This window comes from Schistocerca gregaria, chromosome 4 (genome assembly GCF_023897955.1).
Source record: "Schistocerca gregaria isolate iqSchGreg1 chromosome 4, iqSchGreg1.2, whole genome shotgun sequence".
NCBI lineage: Eukaryota > Metazoa > Arthropoda > Insecta > Orthoptera > Acrididae > Schistocerca > Schistocerca gregaria.
The window spans coordinates 723,733,978-723,752,983 of record NC_064923.1 but is presented as its reverse complement, the minus strand read 5'-3'; the positions used below and the strand labels follow the sequence as shown (position 1 = coordinate 723,752,983).

At 45.8% G+C, this 19,006-nt stretch overlaps 1 protein-coding gene across 6 annotated transcripts in view; it reads right to left on the bottom strand.

Annotated features, from left to right (window-relative positions):
- The window catches only part of LOC126268155 (uncharacterized), a 694,665-nt gene that overhangs the window by 127,263 nt on the left and 548,396 nt on the right, over window positions 1-19,006 (bottom strand). For all 6 annotated transcript variants that reach the window (XM_049973701.1, XM_049973702.1, XM_049973704.1 and 3 more), the window contains one exon: window positions 10,094-10,234. In XM_049973701.1, the coding sequence (XP_049829658.1) occupies window positions 10,094-10,234 (141 nt within the window). The remainder of the gene's footprint in view (window positions 1-10,093; window positions 10,235-19,006) is intronic.

Sequence of the window (19,006 nt, the reverse complement as noted above, 5' to 3'; positions counted from 1 at the left end):
TCCGGTAGTGCTTAGAGCCATTTGAACCATTTTGAACCAGATTCGAGTCCCCGCCCAGCACATACTTTCAATATACCAGGAAGTTTGAAAACAACCGCTCCTGTCTGTCATTGTGTCACGTCTCCACGTCGAAGCATTTTACTGCGCTGATTGCATACAATGAGGTGGCCCATACACCACTCCTCTGCCAAAGCCTACGTAGGCGATGGAGGTCCACACGACAGCCTAACACAAGTTCTACACACCCATAGTGTTTCATAGCGTCTAGTCTGCTTTTTTAAAGACGTAACCGATATTTTATTCATTAAATTTTCTGCTGTTTATTTCTTGCATCGCCCCTAAAAACCTCGTCACAGATGAAACGTTAAGCTATAATTCGCCTCCCTTTCCTTCCTTTCAATTCAGTTTATTACTAGTGTTACAGCTGACGGTAAAAGCTGATGGACGGACTGAGAAGTGTCCGTGAAATTGTCAGCAATAGCGGCGCGTCTTCCGCAGAGAACGACTGGTTAACAGCGATTCGCGACAGAGCCCGCGAGCTCATAGCGGCGTTTCCGCTCGAACAGTTCGCCTAACGAGTTGGCCTGCTAGCTTCGCGATCGCAGCAATTAAGCGAAGGTAGCGGAACGATCGGACGAAACAGGAAGAGAAAGGGAGAGCGGGGGAGGGGAGCGTACAGGAGAGGAGAGCGGTGCCAGACGCCCACGCAGCAGCTACGGGCCTAATGAGGCGTCTTCCTCCTCCGTTTATTCCGTTTCCCGCCCGAGAATTCGCTCGCCTTCAACTTCCTCGGCTATCCAATTCGTTTAATGAGACCTCCCCCGCTCGATCCAGTGAAAACCCCGCAAAACAAACAAACAAAGGCACGGAGGAAAAGTGCTCGTTACCTCACGCTGGAGTGCACACTGTTGAAAACGCATGTTTCACAGTTCTCGGTTAACGTGGACAAATTATACGGTCGCGGGGGGTAACGGCTTCAGCAGGTGAGCGAATGGCCAAAAAGCTCCCCTACTCACTACAGTTTGTAAGGCACAGCTACAGCGGTACAGTGTACACTTCCTTTGCGTCTCGTCTTTTTCATTAGAGATTTGAATTATCCCCGGTGTTTCATAAGAAGACTGCGCGAAAATTACAGTAGGTATAGAAAAGTGACACTATCAGTGGATGGCACATCTCTCCGAGTTTCGGTTCGTAATCGCACTAAGGTCTGGGGTGCCACAACATGTGGTCAAACCAAGCACTCCGTAAGGTCGCGCGAAGTAGTTTGCACCTACAGGTAGGCAACCCAATGTACAGAGTTCCACAGCGGGCTGCTGCCGCACTCCCAGGCCATTCGTGTGAGCGACTTCAATGAACTGCACGAACGTATTTAAGTTTCCAGTTCCACAAACGGTGCCAATATCGAGCACCTGTAATCTGAATTAAATGGAGATGCTCTATCCACTGATATACGTCTACTCTATACACGTCTTGTAGTTCTCGCGCAGTCGTCTTCTGAAATCCACGAGGAACTTATCAATAACCCTGTATTTTATGACACGTAGTGTTCCGCATGAATACTGAACTGGATGCACTTCTCATACCATGTAAAGGATCTACCATAATTAACAGCAAAACCTAATAGGAATAAAAGAACACAAAAACGGAATGAAAAACGTTTCCAATAAACATGAGTCAACATATTGGCTGTTTGGGAGGTACTTGCGAACAAGCCTTCACCAACTTCCGTATGAAACACTGTCCTAGTCAGTACAAACGTATTTGAAATGTAAACTTTTCGATGAAGTCTCCATCTAACTGGCCTCACAGTTATACGATAGCAGAAGTACAACGCTACTTTACCACAAGTGTGAATTTACTCCACCATACTCCATGATCAATACTACATCGTTCCTCGCTGCAGGTTAAAAGTACTGCTTGTAAAAAGCACATGGTTGCAGAAGCAGTGTCCCATTTCCTTCTCTGCGTTACCACGCATAGCACTTTACTGTCTCCACTTCCACATGTAATGTGGCCTAGTTGTAGCTTGCCACATTAGAACAATGTGCTGAAGTTCTGTCAGTTCCACAAACATGGGTGTCTTCATGCGACGTCATTGCCCTAGCACAGAAGTAGCACGTAGGTCTCAAGTCCATTGGTTTTGATGGGAAGCTTTTTGGAATTACAGTGAAACTACTAAGGGTTTTATGTACCGTAATCTAAATGGTAAAGTCGGTAGTTTATAGGGATGCTAATTATTTTTATTATAAACATACTCCGTCGTAGAAAACTGCAAACTGATTTCTACGGTGTTACATAATTTGCGTACGCCTTTCAAGTTCAAACGATAAATCAACTAATAGTTTCATACGTCAAAATTTCGTTTCTTACCATTTTGTAACTGAACAATACATATCATTAAGATATCTCACAACAAATTAGACACTCCTAAACACATATATGCTTTGCTCGCAGACGACCGACTTCAACCGCACGCGTCCTAACGCCATCATATAAGATGGCCCAAAAGTTCGTTAATATTTTAAAATGCACTACTTCACGGAGTAATGTAGGTGCAACGATAAAAATTGGCACGCATGCCTAACATGACATGGGGTTTCATTGAAACCAAAACTGAATGCAAGAATAGCGTTGGACAGCAACGCCTCAGTCTGACGTCCAGAGACAATCGTGTATATTATGAGCTGTAGTGAGAGAGAGTTAGATCATTCCTAACCTTCCCGCAAGGTTCCACTTTTATGCAAGATGGAGTTCCATTCCATATTGCTGCATGTGTGAAAGACCTCCTCCACACATCGTTTGGGGAGGATCAAGTGCTGAGCCGAACGTTCATGCTTTGCCTCCCAGATCCCCAGACCCCAGGCCATGTAAATACCTGAAGTCGCAAATTCACAACGATCGTCCGACCTCATTAGCGATGCTAAAAGACAACAACCAACTGCAATTTCTCACCACGTCTACTGATATGCTGTACATTCCTGTTCACGACGTTGTCCCTCGACTACAGATATCGAATGAGGGCTGACATGTTGAGCTTTTTTTATTAAGAATATCGTCTTTGATAAAAATCACGTGTATGATAATTACCGCTTTGTTTTGTCTGAAGTGCCACCTGTTACTCAGTTTGTGCACTCTCTTTGGTTTCAATAAAACCTCAATGCTATTTGAGGCAGGTGCGTCAATTTTTACCTCTCTACTTACATTATCTCCATGTAGTATTGAATTTTTAAATGATAACAAACTTATGGGTCATCATGTACTTAGCAGTGATTTGTTGATGTTACATTGACGATGACACACAAAGTTATTCATATTTTTGTTTATCGAAAAATAACTACAAAATGGTGGTCTGGATACGTCATAATATTAGTCGTAGAGTACTCATGAGGATTTCGCATTTATTTTGGGATACATCTGAAGATTAATTTAGTTACAGTTAATAAATAAAAATAAGCGTGTTAGCGCGCGGACAAGAGGATAATCTCCTCCAGCTTTCACAACACCGGCCAATTAGAGCGCAAGTAGTTTCTAGTGACGCAATTTCCCCTGACTGCTGCATCTGTTGTGGTTGCCTCACTCCACCTTGTGACGTCATACGTCTGATGTAACAACCTCGTTGAATTCAGGTGTAAAACGTAGTAATAAAGTAATGGCTCTAAGAGCCAGGATAGCTACGGCACTTGCACTGAACTGTGTGTCATCCTCGCATTTGAATGCAATACTTCACTTCCTTCTGCAGTAAGTTATGAATTCCATACAGCACCCCTAGTCATCACTTAGATCTGGACGAACGTCTAATTCGATGCTCCAGTCCCGCAACCGTATCTACGGGAGAAATAACTGTACAGTTCGATTTTCAGGTGATCCTATGGGATTGAGACAAGCTGAACAGACGCTAGGATGCAGGCCCTGTACGTCATATCCATCTCGTGTCACACTGGTGCGTTAGGTGCCTCACATCAGCAAATAGGCCGGTTTTCCACCGTGCTTCTACTACATTCCCCCATCATGGGCCACGCGTGAAATTTCAACCCAACTTAGTTCCTCGCTCCTTTTTGTGACGTTTGGGAAAGCTAACGTAAGGAACAACTGTAGGGCTTTCGATACGGTTTTCACTAACAGACAGGCAGTTCCACGAGCAAGATTACCGCTACGCCAGGTAACTCGCCCGGCCGCAGATACCCGTGCGAAGCCGGCGCGGATCACTAATTTCTGCTACCTATATACGATGGTTGCCCAGAAAGTAATGCACCACATCTTTTTCTTCAACAGTTCTTTATTGAACTTAATTCGAACTACACACACGACAGAAACCCAGCTCGCGCTATTCGTCCACGATACTGAAGAGGGCCATAGCCACTGGTTGCCAGGTAGTTGCCGTGTTTCTTGACTTTCGCAAGGCGTTTGATACACTTCCCCACAGGCGTTTAATGAAGTAAGAACATATGGATTATCAGACCAGTTGTGTGATTGGATTGAAGAGTTCCTAGATAACAGAACGCAGCATGTCATTCTCAATGGAGAGAAGTCTTCCGAAGTAAGAGTGATTTCAGGTGTGCCGCAGGGGAGTGTCGTTGGATCGTTGCTATTCACAATATATAAATAAATGACCATGTAGACAACATCGGAAGTTCACTGAGGCTTTTTGTCGATGATGCTGTGGTATTATCGAGAGGTTGTAACAATGGAAAATTGTACTGAAATGCAGAAGGATCTGCAACGAATTGACCCATGGCGCAGCGAATGGCAATTGAATCTCAATGTAGACAAGTGTAATGTGCTGCGAACACATAGAAAGAAAGATCCTTTATCAGTTAGCTACAATATAGCAGGTCAGCAACTGGAAGCAGTTAATTCCATAAATTATCTGGGAGTACGCATTAGGAGTGGTTTAAAATGGAATGATCATATAAAGTTGATCGTCGGTAAGGCAGATGTCAGACAGATTCGTTGGAAGAATCCTAAGGAAATGCAATCCGAAAACAAAGGAAGTAGGTTACAGTACGCTTGTTCGCCCACTGCTTGAATATTGCTCTCCATTGTGGGATCCGTGCCAGATAGGGTTGATAGAAGGGATAGAGAAGATCCAACGGACACCAGCGCGCTTCGTTACAGAATCATTTAGTAATGGCGATAGCGTTACGGAGATGATAGATAAACTCCAGTGGAAGACTTTGCAGGAGAGACGTTCCGTACCTCTTTACGGGCTTTTGTTGTAGTTTCGAGAACATACCTTCACCGAGGACTCAAGCAGGATATTGCTCCGTCCTACGTATATCTCGCGAAGAGACCATGAGGATTTCGGAGAGATCAGAACACACACAGAGGCATACCGACAATCTTTCTTTCCACGAACAGTACGAGACTGGAGTAGAATGGAGAACCGATAGAGGTACTCAAGGTAGCATCCGCCACACACCGTCAGGTGGCTTGCGGAGTATGGTTCAAATGGCTCTGAGCATTATGGGACTTAATTTCTGAGGTCATCAGTCCCCTAGAACGTAGAACTACTTGAACCTAACTGATCTAAGGACATCACACACATCCATGCCCGAGGCAGGATTCGAACCTGCGGGGTATGGATGTAGATGTAGAATGGTGTTCTAGTTATACACCCTATTTCTCCACTTGATCTCCACCCCGTTCTATTATGGCCTCCCTCCAGCGCGAAACAAGGGCGTCTACGCCCAGTCGCTACCAACCCTTGCCCTGGTGGCGGAGCCACACCTCCTCAGCTGATTGACAGATGCAGCGCCAACTGCCCAGTCGTAATGCGTCTGCCCTTGCGGATGATATCAGCTCGCCGCAACGTATCAGGTGTGGCAGCCGTGGATGGTCTCCCCGAACGCTGCAAATCGTGGAGTTCCGCCGAACCGCCTTCTGATGACCTCACCCTCCGTGAGCAGCGGCTAACTGTGCTTCTGTCATAAGCAGACGCTCCATAGACTTTGCACCAGCGTTTGTGAATATTCCCCATAGTTTCTGTCCCTGCAGTGAGAAATTCAATGACGGCTCGTTGCTTGTAACGTACATCGTCCACAGATGCCATTTTAAAGCCGTCCTGCAGCTACGTTATCTGTCGGAAGTGACGGACACTAATCGTAATCACACAGGAGAATTCAAACAATACATCCGTAACGTTTCCCATTCGTAGAATTGTTTTCGGCTGAGAAAATGCGGTGCATTACTTTCTGGGCAACCTTTGCAGAAGGCTTGCAGGTCCCTAACAACACGATCGTAATTATCTCGCTAACGACGAGTTAACGGACCCTTGTTTACTAATATCTTTTTAGTTTTTACTATTGTATAGTTTCACCCGTATCAGTTCCCACTATTAATTTTTACACAAACAGCAATTAACAATTTGACGCCTGTCATTTAGTGACCTCATCTCACTGCTGCTCTCGATATCAATAGCCTTCTGTGTGTTGTGAACTTAAAGTTACGTCCCTCCGTTGCCCACTACGTATAATGTGCTTTTAAGCTTTAGACTAGTCACTGTACTATAACGCTCCAAAGTTGGAAGGTGGTTCCGGATAAAGAAAAACAACACAAACGATGTTTTGTGGAACTATAATACTCTTTCAATGGAGGGAGATAACAGGGGAGGATATATATACTATAATTTGTCCTCCCCTGTCCTCTCCCTCCATTGATTTAAGAGCATTACACTTCCACACAACATCGTGTATATACAGGGTGTTTCAAAAATGACCGGTATATTTGAAACGGCAACACAAACTAAACGAGCAGCGATAGAAATACACCGTTTGTTGCAATATGCTTGGGACAACAGTACATTTTCAGGCAGACAAACTTTCGAAATTACAGTTGTTACAATTGTCAACAACAGATGGCGCTGAGGTCTGGGAAACTCTATAGTACGATATTTTCCACATATCCACCATGCGTAGCAATAATATGGCGTAGTCTCTGAATGAAATTACCCGAAACCTTTGACAACGCGTCTTGCGGAATGGCTTCACATGCAGATGAGACGTACTGCTACAGCTGTTCAATTGTTTCTGGATTCTGGCGGTACACCTGGTCTCCACACAGAAAGAAGTCACAGGGGATCATGTCTGGCGAATAGGGAGGCCAATCCACGCCGCCTCCTGTATGTTTCGGATAGCCCAAAGCAATCACACGATCGTCGAAATATTCATTCAGGAAATTAAAGACGTCGGCCGTGCGATGTGGCCGGGCACCATCTTGCATAAACCACGAGGTGTTCGCAGTGTCGTCTAAGGCAGTTTGTACCGCCACAAATTCACGAAGAATGTCCAGATAGCGTGATGCAGTAATCGTTTCGGATCTGAAAAATGGGCCAATGATTCCTTTGGAAGAAATGGCGGCCCAGACCAGTACTTTTTGAGGACGCAGGGACGATGGGACTGCAACATGGGGCTTTTCGGTTCCCCATATGCGACAGTTCTGTTTATTGACGAAGCCGTCCAGGTAAAAATAAGCTTCGTCAGTAAACCAAATGCTGCCCACATGCATATCGCCGTCATCAATCCTGTGCACTATATCGTTAGCGAATGTCTCTCGTGCAGCAATGGTAGCGGCGCTGAGGGGTTGCCGCGTTTGAATTTTGTATGGATAGACGTGTAAACTCTGGCACGTGAGACGATACGTGGACGGTGGCGTCATTTGGACCGCAGCTGCAAGACGGCGAACGGAAACCCGAGGCCACTGTTGGATCACCTGCTGCACTAGCTGCGCGTTGCCCTCTGTGGTTGCCGTACGCGGTCGCCCTACCTTTCCACCACGTTCATCCGTCACGTTCCCAGCCCGCTGAAATTTTTCAAACAGATCCTTTATTGTATCGCTTTTCGGTCCTTTGGTTACATTAAACCTCCGTTGAAAACTTCGTCTTGTTGCAACAACACTGTGTTCTAGGCGGTGGAATTCCAACACCAGAAAAATCCTCTGTTCTAAGGAATAAACCATGTTGTCCACAGCACACTTGCACGTTGTGAACAGCACACGCTTACAGCAGAAAGACGATGTACAGAATGGCGCACCCACAGACTGCGTTGTCTTCTATATCTTTCACATCACTTACAGCGCCATCTGTTGTTGAAAATTGTAACTACTGTAATTTCGAAAGTTTGTCTGCCTGAAAATGTACTGTTGTCCCAAGCATATTGCAACAAACGGTGTATTTCTATCGCTGCTCGTTTAGTTTTTATTGCCGTTTCAAATATACCGGTCATTTTTGAAACACCCTGTATATACGGGCGGATGGCAACTTGATTAAGGCCGGGCGTCAGTATATCCTGCAGTAATTGGGGTGGATCTTACCAACGGTACGGATGGTGCTCCCACTAGGATTGGAAGTGTCTTTTGGCTTCCGAAATCGCTACGGATTTCCCAGTGATGGGGCTACACTATGATGCTAGAAACTGGGGATGGAGGTTCTCACAAGATAAAGAGAATTCTTTTTAGCTGACGGTAGGAGTGAAAACTGTACTGCATAATACGTAGAGACATAAGCACAACTAAAAATCCGCGAGTTCGTCTGAGATATTACTGCTGTAAATCCGCTTTCATTTCCCTACAGCTAGGTGGGCACAGCAGTGGCATGTGTGCCTTAAGATTTGTCCTGATGATTTTCCTAGTTTCTACAGAGTTGAGGGCATATTCTTTTATAGAATGATGATATTTCAAACTGCGATAGAGCCAAAGACTATCAGTGTTAATACCTCATAAACAAACATAATTCTTATAATGACAAGTGACAAGAGAACACCTCAATTCAGGACTGCTAACGGCATTCGACGCCCCACAAATTGTGTACCATACAACGACAATATTCACTGCTAGTGGCGACAGGGAGCTGGACTGGAGGTATCCAATATTGAGAACAACACGAAGCTACGTAGCGCAGCTGAAATGCTTAGTCGACTAGTTACAATAGTGATACAGTGCTAGTGGTTTTGATACAACGCAGAACAATGGCAACGATAAACAGAGCAAACAATACATTATACCTCCAATAACAGTTGCTGAGGTAGACATTTCGTCAAAAAGGAACCCAAGGAATATCGCAGCGTCACAAAGAAGTGGCAGATGAAATATCAGCGTTCCTGCAAGATGAGTCAGTGGAATGTGTGGCGTCGTATACTCTCGACTGTGTGGACAATGTACAACAGTACATTGATGACAATACATGGCATGAAGCAGGCGTCGAGTTCTGGTGAGAACATGAGTCGATTTTATTGCACCTGCTAATGCACCTAAAATGCTGCGAAACCGGCCATGCTTACAAACAGAGCACTAAATAAATACAGTCATGTTCTGATCAGAATATGATTTGATTTCATTGTACCTAATAATGCAGCTAAAATGCTGCGAACCCGGTCGTGCTTATAAACAGAGTACTCACAGCTGAACCGATTTTATTTTCAAAATAACATTTCGTACACCGTAGTTCAGATGGTGCATCTCCCAGAGCAATCAAAGAATCCACAGTTATGGCCGAATTACTGTAGTTTCGTCTGGTCATAACACTTACAATAGCTGCGAGGGAGCTTGCCCCAGGAAAGGATACAACGGTTTTGTAACATCCTTCCCAACCGAATCAGTATATCCACCCAGAAGAGAGAGAGAGAGAGAGAGAGAGAGAGAGAGAGAGAGAGAGAGAGAGAGAGAGAGAGTGCAATGTGATACTGGTAAGTAGACCCATACTGCCAACTTCCTTGTAAAACTGACTCGCTTTTGTAAACCAGTGCAATAGTGTCACATACCCTCTTAAACCGTGAAGTTTCATTTCGAGTCCTCCCTCCCATCTGAATGCGTCAATTTTTTTGTCAGGCAATGTATGTGGTAACTGAAAAATGTGAAGCCAATAAACGAATACGTGGTTTTCTAGGGCTGTTCGAGCCATACCGCGACCGAGAAGGGCTATACAAGAAAAACGACGGTTAACAGCGAAACGTGCGGCCTAAATACACTACGGCATTCGATGCGTAACCATTACGAGTCTGCCGTTAGGCCCAACGTCGCTTGGTCGCCTACTGCCGAGCGCGACGTCGGTGACAGCCTTGACGAGCTGAGCTGCCGGCGTTGCGGCCGCGCGCCGACTCACCTTCTCGCAGTCCTCCTCCAGCCGCACGACCCTCTCCAGCTGGAGGAACAGCTCCTCCTCCTTCTCGTGCAGCTCCAGCTCGCGAGACTCCAGCTTCCGCTCCAGCTCCATTCGCGCCGCGCTGAGTCCATCTCGCTCCGCCTGCAAAACAACAGTGCCACGTTAAACAGTGTTCATATACTACGACACGCAGGAAATGTCTAATTTTGTGCTGATCTAACGTGACAGCCTTCTATTAGGATCACACATACACTGAGATATTACATGTGAGTCAAAATGAAACGTGACTGTTAAACAAAGCCAAAATGTAGAGCAAAACGAGAACAGACACTCGGCGGTCGCAGCATCCAGATGATACGTAACCCGGAGGCAAACGATCTCAAACTATTGAGCTCTTCGCAACTGTACAATATACACACTTCCCTTCTTCCCTCAATCAGGGTGAGTCCTATCAACCAATCCTTTTTTTAATCAAGTCTAAATTTCTTTTCTCCACTATTCAATTCAGTACCCCTCCCTAAGTTATCAGATCTACTGACCACACCTTCAACATTCTTCTGTAGCGCAACATGTCATAAGCTTCAACTCTCTTCTTGTCTGATCTGTCTTTGATCCACGTTGCACTTCCGTGGAAGGCTACAATCCACACACTTACCTGTCAAGGGAGACTTCCTAAGACTTAAATTTCTATTCGATGCTACAAATTTCCTCTTCTTGCGAAACGCATTTCTTGCAATGGAACATTTGCATTTTATATTTTCTTTACTTACGTCATCCGAACTTATTTTGCTGTCCACAAACGAAACTCGCGCGGTATTTCTAATGTCCCGTTTCCTAACCTAATTCACTCAGCATTACCTTATTCAAACCGACAACATTTCACTACCCTTGTTTTAATGCTGTTGATCTTCACCTAGAACATCTTTTCAATACACTACTCATTCTGCTGAACTGCTCATCGAAGTCCTTTGTCATCTGTGACAGAATTACGTCATTGGCAAACCTCAAAATCACCTGACGGATAACATCGGGAGTTACTCGAAATTCTTCGCCAATAATGCTGTTGTATTTATAATACGGTAGCAACCCCCAGCCCTCAGTTTGGAATCATTACTAAGTAAGGGTGTTGAAATAATAGTACAGCATATTGGCCGGCAGAGCCCCCTCCCCGGGGTTCTTGGGCGTATGGCTCTTTCTATTTTTAGCCAAATCGACAATTTGCGAGTCTTTGAAACAAAGATGACGTGAAATGATTGGGACAACACAAACATCCAGTTTCTAAGTGAATACAATCTCCGAACCATCCGGGAATCGAACTAGGGACCGTGTGTCATGCAGGCAGCGAAGTTAACCACTAGCCCACCAGCTGTGGAGTACGGGTAATAAGAGGCAATACGGAAGATCAAACAAGACCAGTGTTGTTAGTCCTGGGTTCATTGACTATGCGCGAAAGTCTGCTAGAGTACACACTCTAACCCAGTGCCAGATGCTAATAAGAGAGGCGATGTATGTCGCGGAAAAGTTTATTGTCAAAATACCGAGAGCTTACGCCCATAACAGTATTCAATCAATACGCGTATGTTATTTTCTCCTACATATACCTCACGAAAACGTCACGAAGGCAACGTCAAAAGAAAATCAAGTTAAGACGGAGGTTTACCAATAATCTTTCTTCCCGCGCAGCATTCACGACTGCAAAAGGAAAGGGGAGAAGTGACAGCGGTACATCAAGTACCCTCTTCCACACACCATAAAGTTTCTTGCGGAGCATAGATGTAGTAGCAGTAATACACTAACACAAATTTTCAGTATTAGTAAGTATTTGCCCAATAGTTCTATATATTATTTTGGAACAATAGCCAGTTTGAACTTGCACTTACCCACAGAAAACAAACAAAAATCTTGAAACACGATTATTTACTAAGCTCAGAAGGAAGGTAGGAAGATTAGGGTTCACATCCTGTCGATACCGAGTCATTAGAGACTGAGCACAACCTCGGGTAGTTTCAAGGACAGCGAAGGAAACAGGTCGTGCCCTTTCAAAGGAACCGTATTTCCCTGGAGCGATTTAGGGAGCTCACGGAAAACCTAAATGAGGATGGTCTGACGTGGATTTATACCGTCGTCCTCTCGAATGAGAGTTCAGTGTGCTAGTCACTGCGCCACCTCGCTTTCGAGGGAGAGAACTCGGAGTAGGGACCAATACATTAGAGCACATCACTACAACGTAATGCTTTTACAAGCAAATGTGACAAGATCTATATTGCACTATAGTAATGTCTTGTCAGTTTCCTGAGATCAACATCAGGAGGGGACGACGACTCAGTTTTCCAGACAAAGTAGGAGGAGAACATGGAGACGGACATGTTCGTGGTCCTCGAGTCACCAGCAGATGTCCATAATGTGAGAAATGGTCCCATGCAATACTACTTTTTATATTATAAGTTACTTGGTCCAAATTGTGAATTATCAAAAAAATGGTTCAAATGGCTCTGAGCACTATGGGACTTAACATCTATGGTCATCAGTCCCCTAGAACTTAGAACTACTTAAACATAACTAAACTAAGAACAGCACACAACACCCAGTCATCACGAGGCAGAGAAAATCCCTGACCCCGCCGGGAATCGAATCCGGGAACCCGGGCGTGGGAAGCAAGAACGCTACCGCACGACCACGAGCTGCGGAGCAAGTGAATTATCAAAATGACATTGTGTAATAAAGAACAACCGCATTACGTTACTTGGTGTAAATTGTGAAAGATCAAAATAGCGTTGTACAATAGAGACAAACCGAATGGGGCAGTGTAGTCGTTACATGACCCCATATTCAAATGGATGGATTATTTATTTCTATGAATGCGTGGCGTCTGTTAGTTCGGACATGCCCGAAAGAACAGATACCACGGAGGATCCGAGCTGTGATACATATTACGTAAACTGAAGGTTGAGGGGGAGAAAGGAGAGGAAAGGGAAGGGAAGGAACTGATAATAGTAGCTGCAACGGCACATTACAGGGAACCGGCGGCGACGAGTGAAAATGTGTGCCGCACGCGGACTCGAACCCGGGACATCCTGCTCACTAGGAAGTTGCATGAACCACTGCGCCACCTTGACACGGTGTTAATCGTAAATGCGTGGACACTGTGAGCGACCCACATTCCCACCTAGCGCCACCTATCCGCAGTCCCTGTGTATGTTCTCCATGCTCGCTAATTTTGGATTCCCGCGAAGGTTGTGCATCCAAACTGAAGGTTGTGGATTCTTTGTCCATTGAGGCGAAACAATTATACGAATGTGGGGTGTTGTACACTCGCAACCTTCAGTGTCGATGCACAATATCGTTAGACCTCTGGCGGGAATCTGAAATTAGTGACCATAAAGGACATGAACGAGGACTGCAGATAGGTGGCGCTGAATGGGAATGTGGGTCGGTTGGGAAACGTGCCACGATAGTCTATGTATTTGCGATAAACAACGTGTGTCCGGATGGCGCAGTGGTCAGTACTGCCTAGTAAGCGGACGATCCCGGGTTCGAGTCCCAGTCTGGCACACACATTCACTCGTAGCCACCGTTCCCGTGTAAAGTACCGACGCAGATGATATCACCAGTTCCTTACCTTACCTTTCGTTTCCTTTCTCCCCCCCCCCCCCCCCCCCGTCCACCATCATTTTACATAAGACGAAAGGATGGAGTTTGCCCTGTCTGATCATCCTAATATGGGTTTTTTGTGGTTATCTTAAACCACTACAGGCAAACGCTTCACCAAAGCAGCGGTCAACCACATGTTATAGCCTCAAAAAACATACCAGAACTACACTACTGGCCATTAAAATTGCTACACCACGAAGATGACGTGCTACAGACGTGAAATTTAACCGACAGCAAGAAGATGCTGTGATATGCAAATGATTAGCTTTTCAGAGCGTCCACAGAAGGTTGGCGCCGGTGGCGACACCTGCAACGTGCTCACATGAGGAAAGTTTCCAAACGATTTCTCATAAATAAACAGCAGTTGACCGGCGTTGCCTGGTGAAACGTTGTTGTGATGCCACGTGTAAGGAAGAGAAATGCGTATCATCACGTTTCCGACTTTGATAAATGTCGGATTGTAGCTCACCGCGATTGCGGTTTATCCTATCGCGACATTGCTGCTCGCGTTGGTCGAGATCCAATGAGTGTAAGCATAATATGGAATCGGTGGGTTCAGGAGGGTAATACGGAACGCCGTGCTAGATCCCCACGGCCTCGTATCAATAGCAGTCGAGATGACATGCATCTTATCCGCATAGCTGTAACGGATCGTGCGAGCACGTTTCGATCCCTGAGTCAACAGATGGGGACGTTTGCAAGACAACAACTATCTGTACGAACAGTTCGACGACGTTTGCAGCAGCATGGACTATCAGCTCGGAGAACATGGCTGCGGTTACCCTTGACGCTGAATCACAGACAGGAGCGTCTGCGATGGTGTACTCAACGACGAACATGGGTGCACGAATGGCAAAACGTCATTTTTTCGGATGAATCCTGGTTCTGTTTACAGCATCGCGATGGTCTCATCCGTGTTTGGCGACATCGCGGTGAACGAACACTGGAAGCGTGTATTCGTCATCGCCATACTGACGTATCACCCGGCGTGATGGTATGGGGTGCCACTAGTTACACGTCTCGCTCACCTCTTGTTCGCACTTTCAACAGTGAACGTTACATTTCAGATGTGTTACGATCCGTGCCTCTACCCTTCATTCGATCCCTGCGAAATCCTACATTTCAGCAGGATAATGCACGACCGCACGTTTCAGGTACTGCATGGGCCTTTCTGGATACAGAAAATGTTCGACTGCTGCCCTGGTCAGCACATTCTCCAGATCTCTCACCAACTGAAAACGTCTGGTGAATGGTGGCTGAACTGAACAACTGGCTCGTCACAATATGCCAGTCACTACTCTTGATGAACTGTGGTTTCGTGTTGAAGCTGCATGGGCAGCACGCCATCCAAGCTCTGTTTGACTCAATGCCCAGGCGTATCAAGGCCGGTATTACGGCCAGAGGTGGTTGTTCTGGGTACTGATTTCTCAGGATCTATGCACCCAAACTGCGTGAAAATGTGATCACATGTTAGTTCTACTATAATATATTTGTCCAGTGAATACCGGTTTATCATCTGCATTTCTTCTTGGTGTAGCAGTTTTAATGGCCAGTAGTGTATTTTTTCAATGGTGTTATGATGACAAATCTTACATCATTGTGAGATGAGCCCTCGCTGAATAAATAGATTGTTGATTATTGAATTAACATGACGAGGGGCAGAACGGGCACGGCTCAGTGTGTTTGCGTGGGAAACTCAGCAGCCCGTAGCGCGCATCTCGACTCACCTGGCCTCGCTCACACATGGCAACAGGGCAGCTGCAGGCCGAGCGAAGCCGCCGGATATTGGAGTTCCAGTGGGCGAATGTGGGACGGGCGCGTGGTGGCTGTCCGGGGGCAGCAGGCAGCCTCTGGTGTGGCCCGTTACAGGGGCGCTCACGACGCGTCACGCACGTGCGAGGGAAACGTTAAAAGCTGTGGCGTCTGAAGCCATCTGGAACGTTGTTGGTGGAGAAGCGATACAGAGTAGGAGCGATGGGAACAGTGGTACGTTCAGATAAGAGCCGGACGAACTACTACTTACACAACTGTCACAGAAGAGCTCGGATATCGCAAACTTCATGTGCAAGGTGGTTGTTGTTGTTGTTGTTGTGATCATGAGTCCTGAGACTGGTTTGATGCAGCTCTCCATACTACCCTATCCTGTGCAAGCTCCTTCATCTCCCAGTACTTACTGCAACCTACATCCTTCTGAATCTGTTTAGTGTATTCATCTCTTCGTCTCCCTCTACGATTTTTACCCTCCACGCCGCCCTCCAATACAAACGTCAGTATATAACCGTAACAAGCGTTTCTTATTAATATGTAATTTCACCATAGATCTTTGTAATACAACGGTGAGATCTAGTAGCACGAAGCTTACAGAATAGATAAATCACAAAATGTTCAAATGTGTGTGAAATCTTATGGGACTTAACTGCTAAGGTCATCAGTCCCTAAGCTCACGCAATACTTAACCTAAATTATCCTAAGAACAAACACACACACCCATGCCCGAGGGAGGACTCGAACCTCTGCCGGGATCAGCCGCACAGTCCACGACTGCAGCGCCAGACCGCTCGGCTAATCCCGCACGGCGATAAATCACAAGTTTATCGCATGTAGCACGGTCTGTGGTAGCTAGAATAAGGCACACACTGCATCGAATTAATTTCCTTTTCTGCGTTGTCGTACCTAGCGCACTCGCTCGGCACTTGACTTTTTAGGATTTTTGGATTACTTTCTATCCGAGCCTTCGTTCCACTCATTTTCTCTATAATTTCAAGCATATTCACGAGTCATGTGAGACGGCATCTTTCATATTTCGTAATTTTCAATTGAATGCTTATTTTTCACTTTCATTCTCGCCAATATTTTTAATGTCTCACTTCGCGTCCTAGCAGTGTTCCGCAAGGCCTTGACACTAACATCCGACTTAACGTCCTAGCTAAACGAGTTTCGTTTGCACGCAACATACAGGTAATTCATAACATGCGTGTTGTGTACATAGTTCCACGTAGTCAGGGCGTACACAACTTTCCGACTAGAGCGCGCCCCGCTAAGCACAACAGCGCAGACACAGCGCTCGTCCGTCTCCGCTCTACGAGATGGCGCTGCCATAAAGACAGACCAAATTCTGCTTCCGCCGATCCGCGTATTAATATGTAACGCAGCCAATGAGATTTCTGCTAACGTAGAATCTCTTGTCCTCGCGGATCACACTCGTGCAGTGATACCTGAACGCTCGAGGTATTATAACGAGAGTACAGACCTCGGATTAGTCAGTCTGCATTTGTCTGCATTGGTCTATAGTCAAGTTTCAGTCTGCGCCTAATAAGATTATCATATTCCTGTACATAGACATGAAGATAAATGTATAGACACTTTGTCAAGTATCAGAGATATGTGAGAATAAGATTAACGTACCAAGACCAAAGGAACTTCAGATTGTCAATTGTAATTGGCATCCAGAATCAAGTTAAGTAAGGTTTATGATTATTATTATTATTATTATTATTTTAACAAATGTGTGTGAACATTAATCATGTTCTGTTTAAAGTTGGTCACCGTCAATCTGCTACTCTAAGCGTGCAAGTGGCATTTCTATCGTCTGACCTAACGGCAGAAGATAAACACGCCACGATAAGACCACAAGACATTTTGCTGACACCCGCCTACTTCGTTACAGCAGCAAGTCAAATAATCTGATGGTGTGTATACCGAAGTTCTTACAGTACGCACACCACAATGTGCATGCGCCTGCTCTTGTTTGATGGCGTCACAGGCAAAATAAACAGTGCGCGACAAAAACTTATAGACACGGTTTTACCAGTGCTGATTCACCAACTGTTTATGCATTATTAGTGTCGTAAATTTTAGCGATTCAAATCTGACGGCATTTTATCACAAAAGAGTGCGACCGACTAGCGAGTAGAAGTTTTCACGTCAAAAGCACTATGTTCAAATTGATACCAGAAAAGTTAGTGCAGCGGAGACGAGAGCTGCCATTACTAGGGCGTCATTTGGCAAGGAAGCGTTCTCTTCCTGCCCAGAATCATGTTTTGAAATAATTGTGGAACGGCCAGGTAGTCAGCGCTATCGGCTACGACTCAAGTGTCGGCAGGACCTGGGAGGCAAAGGGCTCCTCGGACTCCTGCAGCAAGGGACCGGCTATCCCTGGGTGTGGCGCACTTCCTGTAAACTCGAGCTGAGGGGGGGCAGGTGTAATAGGTTTACATTAGCGTGCGGCCGCGGCCAATCACTCCCGAAGAATGAGGGGCGGGACGGCTCCCCAGCCCTCCCATCCATCAGGGGCGGTCTCCTTCAAGTTAAGCAGGGGCCGCACCCCGCTTGTTGCTGCGCCGTCACAGCAGCCGGCGACGCGCGCCAGGCGGCTGCATTTCCAGCTGCTCCCAGCCTCAAAGCGTTAAGCCTGCTACACGCAACGGAGGTGACGACGCTGCAGGCGCCGTACTCAGCTGATTTATATTATAAACTTCATTACGTCGTCTGAAGGTAAAGGCACATTGGTGATTTACCACCAACACGTCTACGTCTACATCTACATCTACATCCGTACTCCGCAAGCCACCTGACGGTGTGTGGCGGAGGGTACCCTGAGTACCTCTAAAGGTTCTCCCTTCTATTCGTCTCGTATTGTTCGTGGAAAGAAGGATTGCCGGTATGCTTCTGTGTGAGCTCTAATCTCTCTGATTTTATCCTCATGGTCTCATCGCGAGATATACGTAGGAGGGAGCAATATACTGCTTGACTCCTCGGTGAAGGTATGATCTCGAAACTTCAACAAAAGCCCGTACTGAGCTACTGAGCGTCTCTCCTGCACAGTCTTCCACTGGAGTTTATCTATCATCTCCGTAACGCTTTCGCGATTACTAAATGATCCTGTAACGAAGCGCGCTGCTCTCCGTTGGATCTTCTCAATCTCTTCTATCAACCCTATCTGGTACGAATCCCACACCGGTGAACAGTATTCAAGCAGTGGGCGAACAAGCGTACTGTAACCTACTTCCTTTGTTTTCAGATTGCATTTCCTTAGAATTCCAATGAATCTCAGTCTGGCATCTGCTTTACCGACGATCAACTTTATATGATTATTCCATTTTAAATCACTCCTAACGCGTACTCCCAGATAATTTATGGAATTAACTGCTTCCAGTTGCTGACCTGCTATTTTGTAGCTAAATGATAAGGGATGTATCTGTCTATGTATTCGCAGCACATTACACTTGTCTACATTGAGATTCAATTGCCATTCCCTGCACC